This window comes from Musa acuminata, chromosome BXJ3-4, assembly GCF_036884655.1.
Source record: "Musa acuminata AAA Group cultivar baxijiao chromosome BXJ3-4, Cavendish_Baxijiao_AAA, whole genome shotgun sequence".
Classification (NCBI taxonomy): Eukaryota; Viridiplantae; Streptophyta; class Magnoliopsida; order Zingiberales; family Musaceae; genus Musa; species Musa acuminata.
In genome coordinates this window covers 1,104,572-1,117,572 of record NC_088352.1, presented here as the reverse complement: position 1 = coordinate 1,117,572, position 13,001 = coordinate 1,104,572, and the positions used below count along the sequence as shown (strand labels likewise).

The 13,001-nt window shown below is 35.4% G+C and overlaps 1 protein-coding gene across 1 annotated transcript; it reads left to right on the top strand.

Moving 5' to 3' along the window:
- Positions 1-1,553, top strand: LOC103980363 (inactive protein RESTRICTED TEV MOVEMENT 2). The gene is made up of 3 exons (XM_018824765.2): positions 1-105; positions 627-705; positions 866-1,553. The coding sequence occupies exons 1-3, from the start codon at positions 37-39 to the stop codon at positions 1,525-1,527; spliced, it is 810 nt and encodes a 269-aa protein (XP_018680310.2). The 5' UTR covers positions 1-36; the 3' UTR covers positions 1,528-1,553.
- The last annotated feature ends 11,448 nt before the right edge of the window (positions 1,554-13,001 follow it).

Sequence of the window (13,001 nt, the reverse complement as noted above, 5' to 3'; positions counted from 1 at the left end):
TCCACCTATTGCACTACAAGTACTCCACTTGGACCAATGGACACATGCAAACAGCGATGCAAACATCAATGCAAACAGCCTCACATGGAAACACGGAAAAAACCTGTAAGTATTTTGTGCCTAAAAACTTTTTAAAGATCTTGACGTGACCATTTCTTTTTTGCTTTCGAAGTAACTGTTAAGTTTGACATCCGAGCTTTTCAAAATCCTAATTTGAATGATAATTTATTTTTTTTTTTTTTATTTTCTAAATAGTCGCAAGAATTTCATGAGGCTTTTTATCTATACCATTGTTTTTTTTTATTCTGAAAAACATCAGAGTGAACCAAAATATCAAAAATAGGGAAACCTCATTTAACCCAAACTTATATGTCCTATTGACTTGGAGCTATATATATATATATATATATATACTTTTTTACAGCATACAATAGAGCTAGACTACTATCCTTCAACACAAAAACTCACGCCAGTTACTATCTTTCTTAAGGCAACTGAACTCAATTGTAGGGTTCAAGAGGTCTAGAGCATGACAATAGACCTCCCTGTCCAATAATGTTGTTGTTGATCTTTTACTTCCATCGACGTTGGGTGCATATATACATGCCTTATTTACTCTCTGACAGAATATCTATGATGAAATCATCCCTCCGCACCAAAAAATTGTAATGGAAGGAGCAGAGAAGTACCTGATTCATCTCCCAGGCAAGCTTTCTCTCTCTCTCTCTCTCAATTTGATTGATTCTGTAGGTCTTACGCCCTTCGGTTTTGTTATGAGATTTCATGAAGGCATCATATTTCATGAGGTAGAAGGTGGCCTCTTCATCAGTAGTATTTGTTCTTTTTTCGCACCATGCATATATAGGCTTCTTCAAGGAACAACTCAATGTTGAATTCAGCACCGATGGAAAGATAACTGTTAGTGGACAGCGTCCCTTATTCGACAACTGGTGGAGCCGCTTCCGCAAGGAACTGCAAGCGCCGGAGAACTATAACATCAACAACATGCATGTGAGTTTTAAGGACGAAGTCCTTTGTATTGTGCTGCCGAACTTCACCAACAAAGCCAAAGCCACTGTGAAAGATGAGCCAACACATGATGCTAGCAAGAAAGAAGGTGCAACTTCAACTCTTGAGCCAAAATGCAGTTGCAGGAAACAACAAGAACAGAACAAGTGCGAAATGTCTGATGCAACGCATGTGGAGGAGAAGAAGGTGAAGGATCACCTCATAGAGACAAAGAACGCAGAGAAGGTTACAGGAAAGGATCAACCTGAAGAAGGTAAGAAGGGCATAGATGCAGCAGCTCTAGCGACTTGCCATGGTGCTGGAATCAGGCTAAGGAAGATGAAGCTTAAGATGGGTAGATTGGAAGATGAACTGTCCAACACCAGGAAGCTCTGGGAGCTTTCATTGTGGCTACTGTGGTTTCGGTGGGGGTGGGGTTGTACTTTCACTGTAGCCCGACATCCACAGAGACAAATACCCACCCGGCTTCTTAAGCTTTTCATCTCTATGTCAAGCTGAAGGCATTATGATAATCTAAATGTAATTGGGACTTGTTAAAGAAAACAAATTAAAGATTGAAGTGGCATTATGGATTTACTGTTTTTCTCAGTAGAATAGATGTGTCTAAACAATCAAATTTATATTTTGTGTGTATAATAAATACTTGGGTTAGTCTCACATCGAAAATATATTAAAAAAAAAATTGAATAAATTTATGAAAGCTGAATCAGTTTACTAATATATTGAGAAAAATAATTTAGAATTAAAAATTAATAGGTTAGTTATTCATCGAGCTACGTCACGATAATTGATATCGAAAAATGATATAGTATTAAATAAATACTATTTGTGGATAGGACTAAAAGTATACCATATGATTGATGATGGTGTTAAGTAGTGGAGATTATAATGTCTTGATTAGCTCCACATCAAAAGTATAAAAAAAAAATTAAATGAACTTATGGGATTTAAATGGATCTACCCCTAAAATATGGACTTGAGTACTTTGGGCTCATGATTGAAACCCAACAAAATGGTAAATTAGTTACCCAATATGGCCTTGACACAAAAATTAAAAATTTTCTTGGAGGTTCACTAACATTTTATAATGCCATATTATAAAAAGAACTGATAATAACACTCAAATAGTTTTGTTTCCTTTTCTCGTACATCAGTGGGTTTCTTTTTTACTTTTTATAAGCTTGATTGCAATTACTGATAAATTTTCTTTGAGGAGCCATAGTGATTTCCTAATTTTTTTTTTGTAGTGAAATGAGTTTGGATCGAGTTGTGTTGATGCTAAAAAAAAACCAGCTTTATAAATTATTTGAACACATTTACTAGATAGAAATCTTTCCTAGTGACTGAATAGTACCTCTTCACAATGGAATTACCAAAATCTCTATTTGGCAGAATGGTTATTAGCCAGCCATAGTCATTTTTGTTTTTATGTCTGTCTTGGCTTGGAATCAGGTCAGGTTGTCATTATGATTCCAGTCGACGATCGAGTTTAGGGCTAACATCTGATAACCAGAAAGAATAGAACCTTTTGACAGCAACCTTCCCTTCATTTTTAGAATTCTTACATTCCTACTGAGGAGAATCTCAAGAAGAGAAAGTTATCTCATTCCTTGTGGTTTTTGTTTTGCAACTTCCATGGAGATTCGGCTTGTCTGAATGTTCAGAACCTTATAGTTGTAAGTTTTAATGATGATGGCTCTCTACAGCTTCCTTCTTTCTTCTTCCAAACAAATGTTCAAGCACCATGTCATCCTGAATCCTTTCCATCGTATACAAATGCTTTGTGCAGAAACCAAGTCTTCTCCAAGAAGATCCAAAGAGATTTGAAGTCCGCTGGACCAGCTTCAGCTTCAAAGGCATTGGAGAAGCAGGTGTTCTGGACTTGCAGGACTCTAGAAGATCACAGACGAGGGTCGATCAGAACACTCTCTTTCAACTAAGATCCATTTGCAAACAATTAAAATGGTTTGTTGCGAAAAACCCATTAAAGATCAAGGAGCAATATTCTAGGAAATGGGAAGGGGAGTAGCCTAATGGATTGATGCTTCGGAATCATCTCAGTTGCCATGACCAAAAGGGTTCATACTTGGAACTATTTTTTTGCCATGGTCAATGAGGATTTTAAAGACAGTGGACTTTGGGAAACAACAGGTGATTGTTGTTCCTTGAAATCAGTTCAATTCTTTCTTTCATCAGCTTCCAGGGGATTATCCTTGTACATCCATCAGGCAATAGCTGCATGCTGGGTAAGCAAGTAAAGGTGAAATCACAAGCATTCTAATGCTAGAATGTTGCTGATCTTCATCACTGAGAAAGGTTGTCTCAATGGATCAACTGCTTTTCATATATGTACAAACCTAATATGGTTGGTTATATGAAGCCAAGACACACTTGCTGGAATCTATTTGTCATCTAAAATGATCAATTGTTGATGAACAGCTTCTCTCTCCACACCCCGATGTCAAAAATACTCCTCGAGGAACACTCTTTATAGTAAGTAACCAATAAATTATTATTTTAAATGTAAAACATCAGCTTCGCTCAAAGAGTATCAAATTTACATCAACGGATAACATAAATCTGAGATGAAGAATCATCCATGGTAAATTTGACTAATGTTTGACCAATTTTAATTGAAGATCAACTTTGATCGAGGAATGATATAATTTTTGAGATCCAGCTATGACTTATGGAAGAACAGTGTGTGCTGTTCTTACACAAAACGTAGTCAATTTGATAACTTTGTACGAGTAATTTCTCCTGCTAACTTGCATATATGATTGATATATATATATATATATATATCCGTCAATGATATTACACACAACCAATAACAACGACAAATGTCTTATTAATGTTATGTATATGCGAATGATAATTACACGTATTCTTATAAATTTTATATGATGAACTCTTTTTTGTAAAAGTTACTGATATTGTATTTGTTAATTCGAGGAAGGGAATTGGGCTTGTCCTGTATTGATTAACGGGCCTGTCCACGTCTCGGCCGACACATCCACAGTATTTGTCTTTTAGATGCAATTGAAATACTAGTTGTATTGAGCTGACATGGTGATCACCGTACGCAACAACACACAGTAATGATTCACCACTCTGATGTATATTAGTTCAGGAGGAACCATGGCCAATTTTGATGGATTAAGAGGAGTAGAAATTTGATATTACGTCAAGATGTGTGCAGAAGTTGAGGATGATGTTGATTACTTCAAGAAAAAGCTGCATGCTTTCAGAGATTTGGCTTAAGCAGATGCAAGAAATCAACATTTCGGTGGAGTATTAATGCATCCTGAGAGGTTAAATCAGTGAGATAGTTGAGTTAATGCAATGAACTCATGCAGAAGCGTCCTTGTTGACTTAAGGTGATGAGGGCACCCTATCTAGGGTTTCTATTAGGGTTCTTTCTTGCACTCGGCAAGCCATGCACTTCACACAAGCTCACAACATAGCAGTGTCCAGTTTCTTTTCATCTCAGTCGTCATAAATCGCAGCAGAAGCATACAACAAGAGTAGCAAAACCAGGTTATGGTTTGGCAGGGACTTCATCATATGGAGGAGACCTGCAATAAAGTTCATCACGGCTGCGACAGTCGATCATGGTTGAAATGTATGTGAGGATGAGTCATTTGTGTTACCAGTCTCCCATTTAGTAGAGATGAAATGATAACTCCTGGAAGGAGGCGATGCTAACTTGTACAAGAAGGTAGGCTTTTGCTGCCCTCTATGAGTAGCGGTAACATGCATGAAACCAGAGCGCATCAATGTGGATCGATTCAGCATGTCGTTTTCTGCGAGGCAAGAGAAGAAGAGCTCCACTTCAATTGTATATGCATATCTCTCCACTTTTCCAACGCTATGCTCGCTGTCATCGAGCTTCTGCTGGTGGTCGACAATGGAACAGCTTGCAGAGTAGTCAAAGTGGAAGATGGGGTTTGATGCTTTCAGTCAAATGCAATGAGCAGAAGCCTGTACCACATCCCACATGTTTCCTTGAGGAGGTGATCAGTTGATATAAGAATTCTGATGCATGTGATATATATATATATATACATATATATATATATATATTTATATATTGGGTTCATATTAAATGAGTGTCTTGTTGTTTCTTTTGCCTCGATAGGATAAAGCTTTGAAGCCCTACTGGTATGCATCTGCTCACATATAAACACATGGGGTACGAACCCTATGTGATGTCTTGCTCAAATCCTTCCTTCACCTTCTCCCAATCCCTGCAACGCCTACTCTCCTATAGTCTGAAGTCCCTCCCTCAGAGTCTTTATGGCTTACCAGCCTAATCAACTTTACAGTCAAATCCCTGTTGTGGATGTTTGTGCTTTTCCCATCTTTTTCCTCCCTATAAATCGCAATGCTATGTGGGGCTCCTTTGTCATACCAGTATGATCTTTATCTATGAGAAGTTCCCTCATAGCCTTTCCTTTCTTTCTTCTACTCTCTTCCTTCCTTCTTTTCTGGATGGTTCTCTACATGGCAGTCTTTGTTGTTAGGCTCTTCTTCTTTTTCTTCGTCTTCTTCTTCTTCTTCTTCTTCTTCTTCTTCTTCTTTCTTCAGTGTACTAGTGTAGTCGTGTGTTCAACCTTGCACTACTTGGTTATTGCATCTTCTTTCATGTTTGGATAGATCTGTGACTAACTTCAAGGCTTTCATAGATCTTCTTCCTTTCCTTTGGAAAGAAAAAAGAACAGAAAAATGAAATGTTTTCTTTCCTATGTCTAATGGAATCTTTTGATTTGACTAATACACTTCAAGTAAACGATTTGTATGTTTTCTGCTTTTACACTTTTCTCTCATGTCTGGTTAATGCACTCAATTCATTATTCTTCTGCTGCATGCTACTCAAATCAATTCTTTTGGTTCCTTTGTGAAACTCTTTTAGACTTGTTCAACCAAGTGCTAGAACATTCAAGTTTTGTCACATGCTAGAACATTCGTGTGTTCAAGCCTTTTCTTCCTCCTTCCACCCACCTTGATGGAAGATGCTTGGAGAAGTGCCCAAGGGAATGAATGAAGCTGCCAGCATGATCTAGCTTAAGGACCAAACAACATCCTTGAGCATGAAAACCTATTACGATGTTGATGAAGAACTTGACCGCAAACATGAATTCCTCTTGTATGTCTCCAAGAGAGATACTAAAGAGTGAAAAGATATGCGCATGGAACACTAAGAAAATAGAGTGATGCTAATCCTGGCTAGGTCATGCTCTGGCAGCTTCATTTGTTCCCTTTCTGGGCACAACAAATCCACCACTATCATCACAGAGAAGAAAGGACAAGATCAAGGTAAGTGTGCTTTTCTTTGTGTTCTTCATCATGTTCATGCTGCTTGTCCATTTAATCCATCAATCCTCTTATCATCTGCTACAGTAGTACTCCACGGAAAAGAGGATCCTCTTTATTCTGTCTTTTTCTTCCACTTAAAGGGTGCTCTTATCATTATCATATTATTGGGGAATAAGGTCCCCAGTGTGCAAGTGGGCTCTGATGTTTATGCCTTTAACATCAGATCTATGACAATAGAACAGTACATCCAGCTACACATGTTTCCATGGATGCTTAATCTCTGCGTTGCTTTAGTACATCAAAGAAATATGTTTGTTCTATAAATATATTGCTGAAAGATCAACAGGATACATGTTATATGGTGTTTTTGTACATTACAAACATGTATTTGTTCCATATATTCCTGAAACCTAGACAGGATATGGCCAGCTTATCTAAGTTAGACCACATGCACTGATATTACTTTAGTTTCATCTCTACCATGGTGGAGTTACAGTAGTTTCCAGAAAATGAAAATGAATGTTCTCATATACTTCAAATCAACATCATCTGTGTGCTTGCAATTTTCTAACATCAGGAGTTTCTAAGCGTGTTGAAGTTTCCTTCTTGGTTACTTCATCTCTTCACCAAATCTGGCTAGGTTACATTTTTTGTAAGCATTTTTTGCCGAGGAGCAGTGTTGGGCGGCACATTTGTATGCAGTTTACTCAAAGTTTGGATTCTATAAAGAATTAAGAACATTTTTATTTGTCAACTTTGTGAGTACAAAAAATGATGAAGATTATCCAATTGCTCTTTCCATGCCCTCAATTAGAGTACATATTATTAGTTCTATGATTTAAATACCTGCAGCAGCAATTGATATAAATTCAGCCATGTAGAAATCTTTATGGAATAGAAATTTGTCACCTATAAATTTAATTTCCTAATGCGTACTTACAGTCAAGATGCAGTCGTCTATCACACATCATTTATGACTTTATCAGTACAATTTATTTTGATATGTGTGTGAAGCAAGGAAATTTCTTTATCATATATGTTCAATACTTCCTGATTCCTAGTAATTACTCCATGCAAAACATCACTAGTCCGAGATCTCCAACAAAAGGTTATGGACAACCAGGGACAAGAAAGGCCAAGGAGGAGTAGAGAACATTGAAGATTGATGATGATAGAACTACAATATCAACAATGGTTTCGACTTAATAATCTAAATCTAAATATTCTATAGACCATGATTTCTGCACTCACTATTGCTCTCTTCACAAAGCACCTCATTTTTGTTCATGTCTTCTTTGATAATTATTGGTTTCCATATAAATGGTGTTTTGATACAGCCCCTCTAATTTTAGGAATAAGCTCATGTCTACTGATGCTCTCTCTCTCTCTAGATCCTGCATTTGCGAAAGTTTCGTGTTTTTTGTTTGAGTCATGATTTCGACTTCGAGATGTTTTCGGTGGTTTTGTGGAGGCTCATCTGAAAGAACACATTCTGAGATGTTTGATTCCTCAGACTAAGACTTTAACAAAGCCAAGTTGCTTGAGCCTTAATGGATGTCAGCACAAAACCAAAAGCTATCTATTAGTATGTATGTTGTCACTGTTTCAAGAAACTGATGTAGCTCAAGGTTGATCACTCTCACTTACAATTATAATTCTGCTTTTGCCTTATAGATAAGAGAGGCCGGTGTTTTCAGAAAAGATTGTGCTTTACAGTAGGATTTGAATTATTCTTTGTTTACCATAACTTCATACGTTTGCTTGAGATCTTTATCCATCTGCCAAGATTACTTTTTTTTTTTTTTTTGGCAAATGGTGTAATCTTATTCCAAATCCATATAATCACAATAAACAAAACCAAATAACTGTCCATTCAGAATTAAGACACATTCTCTCTCTCTCTCTCTCTCTCTCTCTCTCTCTCTCTCTCTATCCCACTGCATGGAGAAGGTCAGTCAAACTACGTAAGGTGGGGATGTTACATGGAGAGTTTGCTATATACTAGATGGTATAATATAACAAGATAAATATATCGAACAATTTCAAGATATATGTATTCTTTGTTGATGCTCGATCGAACAAGTAAATACGAATGAGCATGTATCAATTAAATGCATTGTATCTGAAATCATAGTGTATGGCATTGTCAAATCAGTCCATTTTGACACAAATTTGTTTTCATTCATTAATTTATTTCTTGGTTCACTTTTAGGTGGTCGGTATGTCTTTATTTATCGAGCTAAACCCTAAAAGTTATAATATTTTACAAAATCTTATCCATGCATAAGCTCTAAACTAAATTAAAATCTTTAAATTATAATATGTTTTGACATTGTGTTAACACAGGCTCACTATCCATCACAACTGACAGTAAAAGGCTGCTATATTATTATTTTTGCTTGAAACTGTGAAGAGAAGGTATGTATATAATATTTTAGTCTAATAATTCCATGTAACTGAGTTTATTTCTCATATCTTTGTTCTCCTCTTCCTCTCTCTTTCTAAGATATATATATACATATATACATCTGGGTTTCTCCATTTCTTGGGAGTACTACTTTAAATTGTTCTTAGTCTTCCTTGGAACCCCAAAATGACAAAAGGCTGAACAATCTTTTGTTCAATTTAACAGCTCCCTCATGGGAGCCTCTTCCATAAGAAACCGGGAGTTCCAGTTGATCTTCCTGTCTCCTTCCTCTCCTCTCTTGATGACTAGTTGCTTTTGCTGGTGGATGCATATCTCATGCATCTTGGTACTTGACAAATAGATGAAAGCAGCCAGCATAATCTCGTCCGATCTTTCTCCGTCTCTATTGTTTGAGATCTGAATGAGAAGTCAATCAGATCATCCGCTGATGGGAGCTGCAAATGAGAACTCAGGAATAGTTCCATCTGCTCATGAGTGTTTCATCAATAATCATTTGAAGAGATCAAAAAGGTTTGAGTTTTCTGTTCTTGTAGGTGACATGAGAATAAACCTTTTGGAACCTTAAAGCAAGAGGAGAGAGAGAGAGAGAGGAATTATTAGGTTTTGGAGTGGAAGACAAACTTGAAACCATGGTCAAGCTTGACGTATATATATATCATTCACTATTTATTGTTATTTCGATGTATAGAATGTCTTGAAGTAGAGAAGTTGGCAACCATAAATCCTTCTTCCATGGCTAGGAGATGCATGAGGAGCTGTCATGCCTTCCTCAGTGTTTGTTTTCCTGAAGGTTTGGTTTGTTCTAATGCAATCACAAGCCCATGTACTGTTACTTGACCTTAACACTAAAAGGTATGCCTTCGTTAAAGGTGAGCAGAAGTTGCTTATGGGCACGCATGCTGGTAGTCTGAATGTGTTGTTGTTGCAAGATAGGAAATAGGGTGACCTATGATAGTTTTTCAGAAGACACCATTTGATAATGAGGTTTTTGATGAAAACATGTATTATCGCACACCAAGAAAATAGAGGGGAATCATTACTACAGTGGAGTTTTTTTGCCCAAAAGATAAAAGGCTTGATATATTACTTAAGGAGGCTAATCCTGCCACTGCTTTGCTCATCAGAGATCAAAACCTCAAGGAGGACAACCTGATTTCGGTAGAAAATGAACTTCACAAAATCTCACCCAAACCCTTCCCTTACAAAAAAAAAAGAATCTCGAACTAGAAAGTCATGCATGATTGATAAAATTTTGAAAGTATGTAATAGAACTAGAAGGGAAAAAAAAAAATCCTACCATCTTTGCTGTCTTCTCCCAAAGGATACAATTACATTCACAAACAATAAACCAAGAAAATTCATAAAAATCCAAAGTACAAAGATATTTCCAAAGATTGTTGCACTGAACTATGTGCAATTATAAAATAAGGGTAAAAATGCATGGATCAGTTTCTTTCAACTTAGATATAATATGATAGTATATATATATAGTTAAAGTGTTTTAGACTACATATGTTGACCTTCTAGTGATTCCCCTCAAGTTCAAGATTTATGTAATGCCATCTATAAAATCCTTGCTACTTTTCTAATCTCTAAGGAATAATATGATTTTATGGTTGGTAGAAATATTCATAATAAATCCTATCGACATAAAAAATAATTAATTCAATGCATAATTCTAACCTTGATAGATAAACTTTCTTGAAATGATATCACTATAGCCCCTTAAATATGCCTATTTCCCTAGTAATTTCAATAATTGGATCCGTGTTACTTTTTCTTCGTACTTGCATTATCAATGTACCCCCTTTAGCTATTTCAAAAATACTAGCGATATTTAGTTGGTCAAACATTCTTTCCTTATGTTTAATTGTGCTTAGGAGGACAAGAAAGTCATGTTTTCCTCTACTAATAAAAAATCTTATGATCATATTCTTAGGATTTTTTAGCAGTACACACTGCTCATTAATTTAAAAAACTAATGTTTCAAATCTCATCCTAGTACTATCAATATTAAAAATGACGTGCAATTGGTTTCATAAGAAATTTTTTTTTAAAAATATGGTTATGTATATTGCTTCTAGAAAAATTTATAATTCTATTAATGACTATATTAAGTATCAAACTAACACTAAACTAGGGCTTTGGCAATGGTCTCTATTTTCTCAAAATAGTTATGCTGTCCTGATTAATTATATTTTAAATTCAATTGATTTACATTCTTTTCTTGTTTGTTGGATATTTAATACTATTCTTGATAGTATCAATAATATGATCAGAGAATTCTCATGGTATCCACTTGATTTCCTAAGTTACCCCTTATATATGTGAAGGGGGTTTGGGTGTTAGGGACTTCTCAATAACTTAAATTGCCCTTCAAGCAAAGGTGCATCTTTTAATATCTCAATAATGACAATAACATTTGGGTTATTGTTGCCAAGGCTAAATATGATCCCATCATCCTTTAGGCTATGAATAGTATCAAAAGTCAAAATGAGTTGAAGGCTCCTCCAAGTTTTTGAAATACATAGGGAAGGATTAGTTATACAAATAGGTAATGAAACTTTTATTAAAACTGTTTGATGACTGGATTCTTGATACACTTATCCATCTAAAACCCATCTTTGGTGATGTTTTCCCTCTTACAATTCAAGATGGTTCAAATTTTGATTACTAACAATTCTTAAAATAGTTAAGCTATTGCTATGAAACCCCCTTTGCTAATCATATTGGGAGAACTGATATATCTCTTATACCTAGTGATGATAAATGGACATAGAAATTTGGGTCATAGCACTGCTAAATTAGCATTTGATGTTCTTCAATTTTCATCCTGATATACCCTTTGTGAATATGTGGCTTAGCAAATGGAATCTTCTAACCATTATCCTTTGTTATAAATTTATATACCTCCTTCTAATTGTGGAAAGGTTACAAGTTTTGGATTTATGTAATAGGTCCCAAGACATTTGCCACCCTACATGATTATGCTGCATCATACAATAAGAACAAATCTTGAGTAGTAGTTCATGCACACCAAGATGAAAAACTCTTCTCAGCTTCAGCTTTAGGTAATCTTAATGCAACCCCTTCACTGATCTGAACCCTACTATGTTCATTATTTTCTTTATTCATGACTTCCTTTTCCTGATCTTTCAGCTTCTTTTTTATTTTTAAGATCCTTCTATCTATCCTTTAAATTTTTATCTAATCTCTTTTTCTTTGCAACTAAATTAATGTGTAATCTTCATTAGAGTTCCTCTGGTGATCTAATATACTAAAACAGATTCACAAATTATGCAATATGGTTCAGTCAGCTGGCTCAGAAAAGGAGGAACAATTAATTAAAGGTCACGTTGAGTCATTTGGGAAGAATTGGTGAGCATTGCTATATATTTATATAGGAAAATATATAGGAATATTTTCAAATGGGTAGTGATGCATATTTGTTTCATTTTACGAAGGCTTGACTTTTGAAGGTCTTCTTGTTGCGTTTTGAACATATCTTTTGTCTATTGTGTTCTCTTTGCTGTTAAATTTATTTATCATTTGTTTCTTTGTACTCATTTCAGTTCTTCCAAAATGAAATCTTTTAATTTTCCCACTTTTTGTCTTCTTTTCTTGAAAATAACACAAAAAGAACCTTTTTTTTCCCTTTAAGTATTTTGTTCTCGTAAATCAATGCAGTTTTTTGTTAACTTTCTTATCAAGCATTTCATCAAAAATTATATAATGTTAAATTAGAAATCACTGACGTACTTTCAAGTGCATGACACAACCATGTAGAAGAGGTATACCTTTTGACTAGAAAACTAAAAACAAAAACAACGAAAGTTTAAAGTTGCTTGCATCGATCATGGAATAATTCTCATGAGAAAACAAAAAATCTTGCAACAAATTGTAATCGCTTTTCAACCAATCCAAGTGTTTCAATAAGCTTATTATTGGCTGCATGTATGCTATTTGGTTCCTCAACCTCCCCCTCTACTAAACAACACATGGAGTTAAGATGCATTAGAGGATCAATCCAATAAGCTTATTATTGGCTGCATGTATGCTATCAAAAGCTCATCTTTTCCCCCTTAAAAATTCTGCATCTTTATAACTTATATGAGTAGAAATCCAAAAAGAAAAATATAGCTTGAAGTATACAATAGAATCCATGACGGAATTGTTGTTTGATTAGTTTTCCTTTTTTTGACTTTTTCTCCTCCTTTATTTGTCT

What these genes read in the sequence shown, in the direction of transcription:
- LOC103980363 (XM_018824765.2), top strand. Translation starts at nt 37, where the DNA reads ATGGACACATGCAAACAGCGATGCAAACATCAATGCAAACAGCCTCAC. An exon ending in TGGAAACACGGAAAAAACCT is followed by an intron (nt 106 to 626) that starts GTAAGTATTTTG and finishes ACTCTCTGACAG; the next exon opens with AATATCTATGATGAAATCAT. An exon ending in GTACCTGATTCATCTCCCAG is followed by an intron (nt 706 to 865) that starts GCAAGCTTTCTC and finishes ATGCATATATAG; the next exon opens with GCTTCTTCAAGGAACAACTC.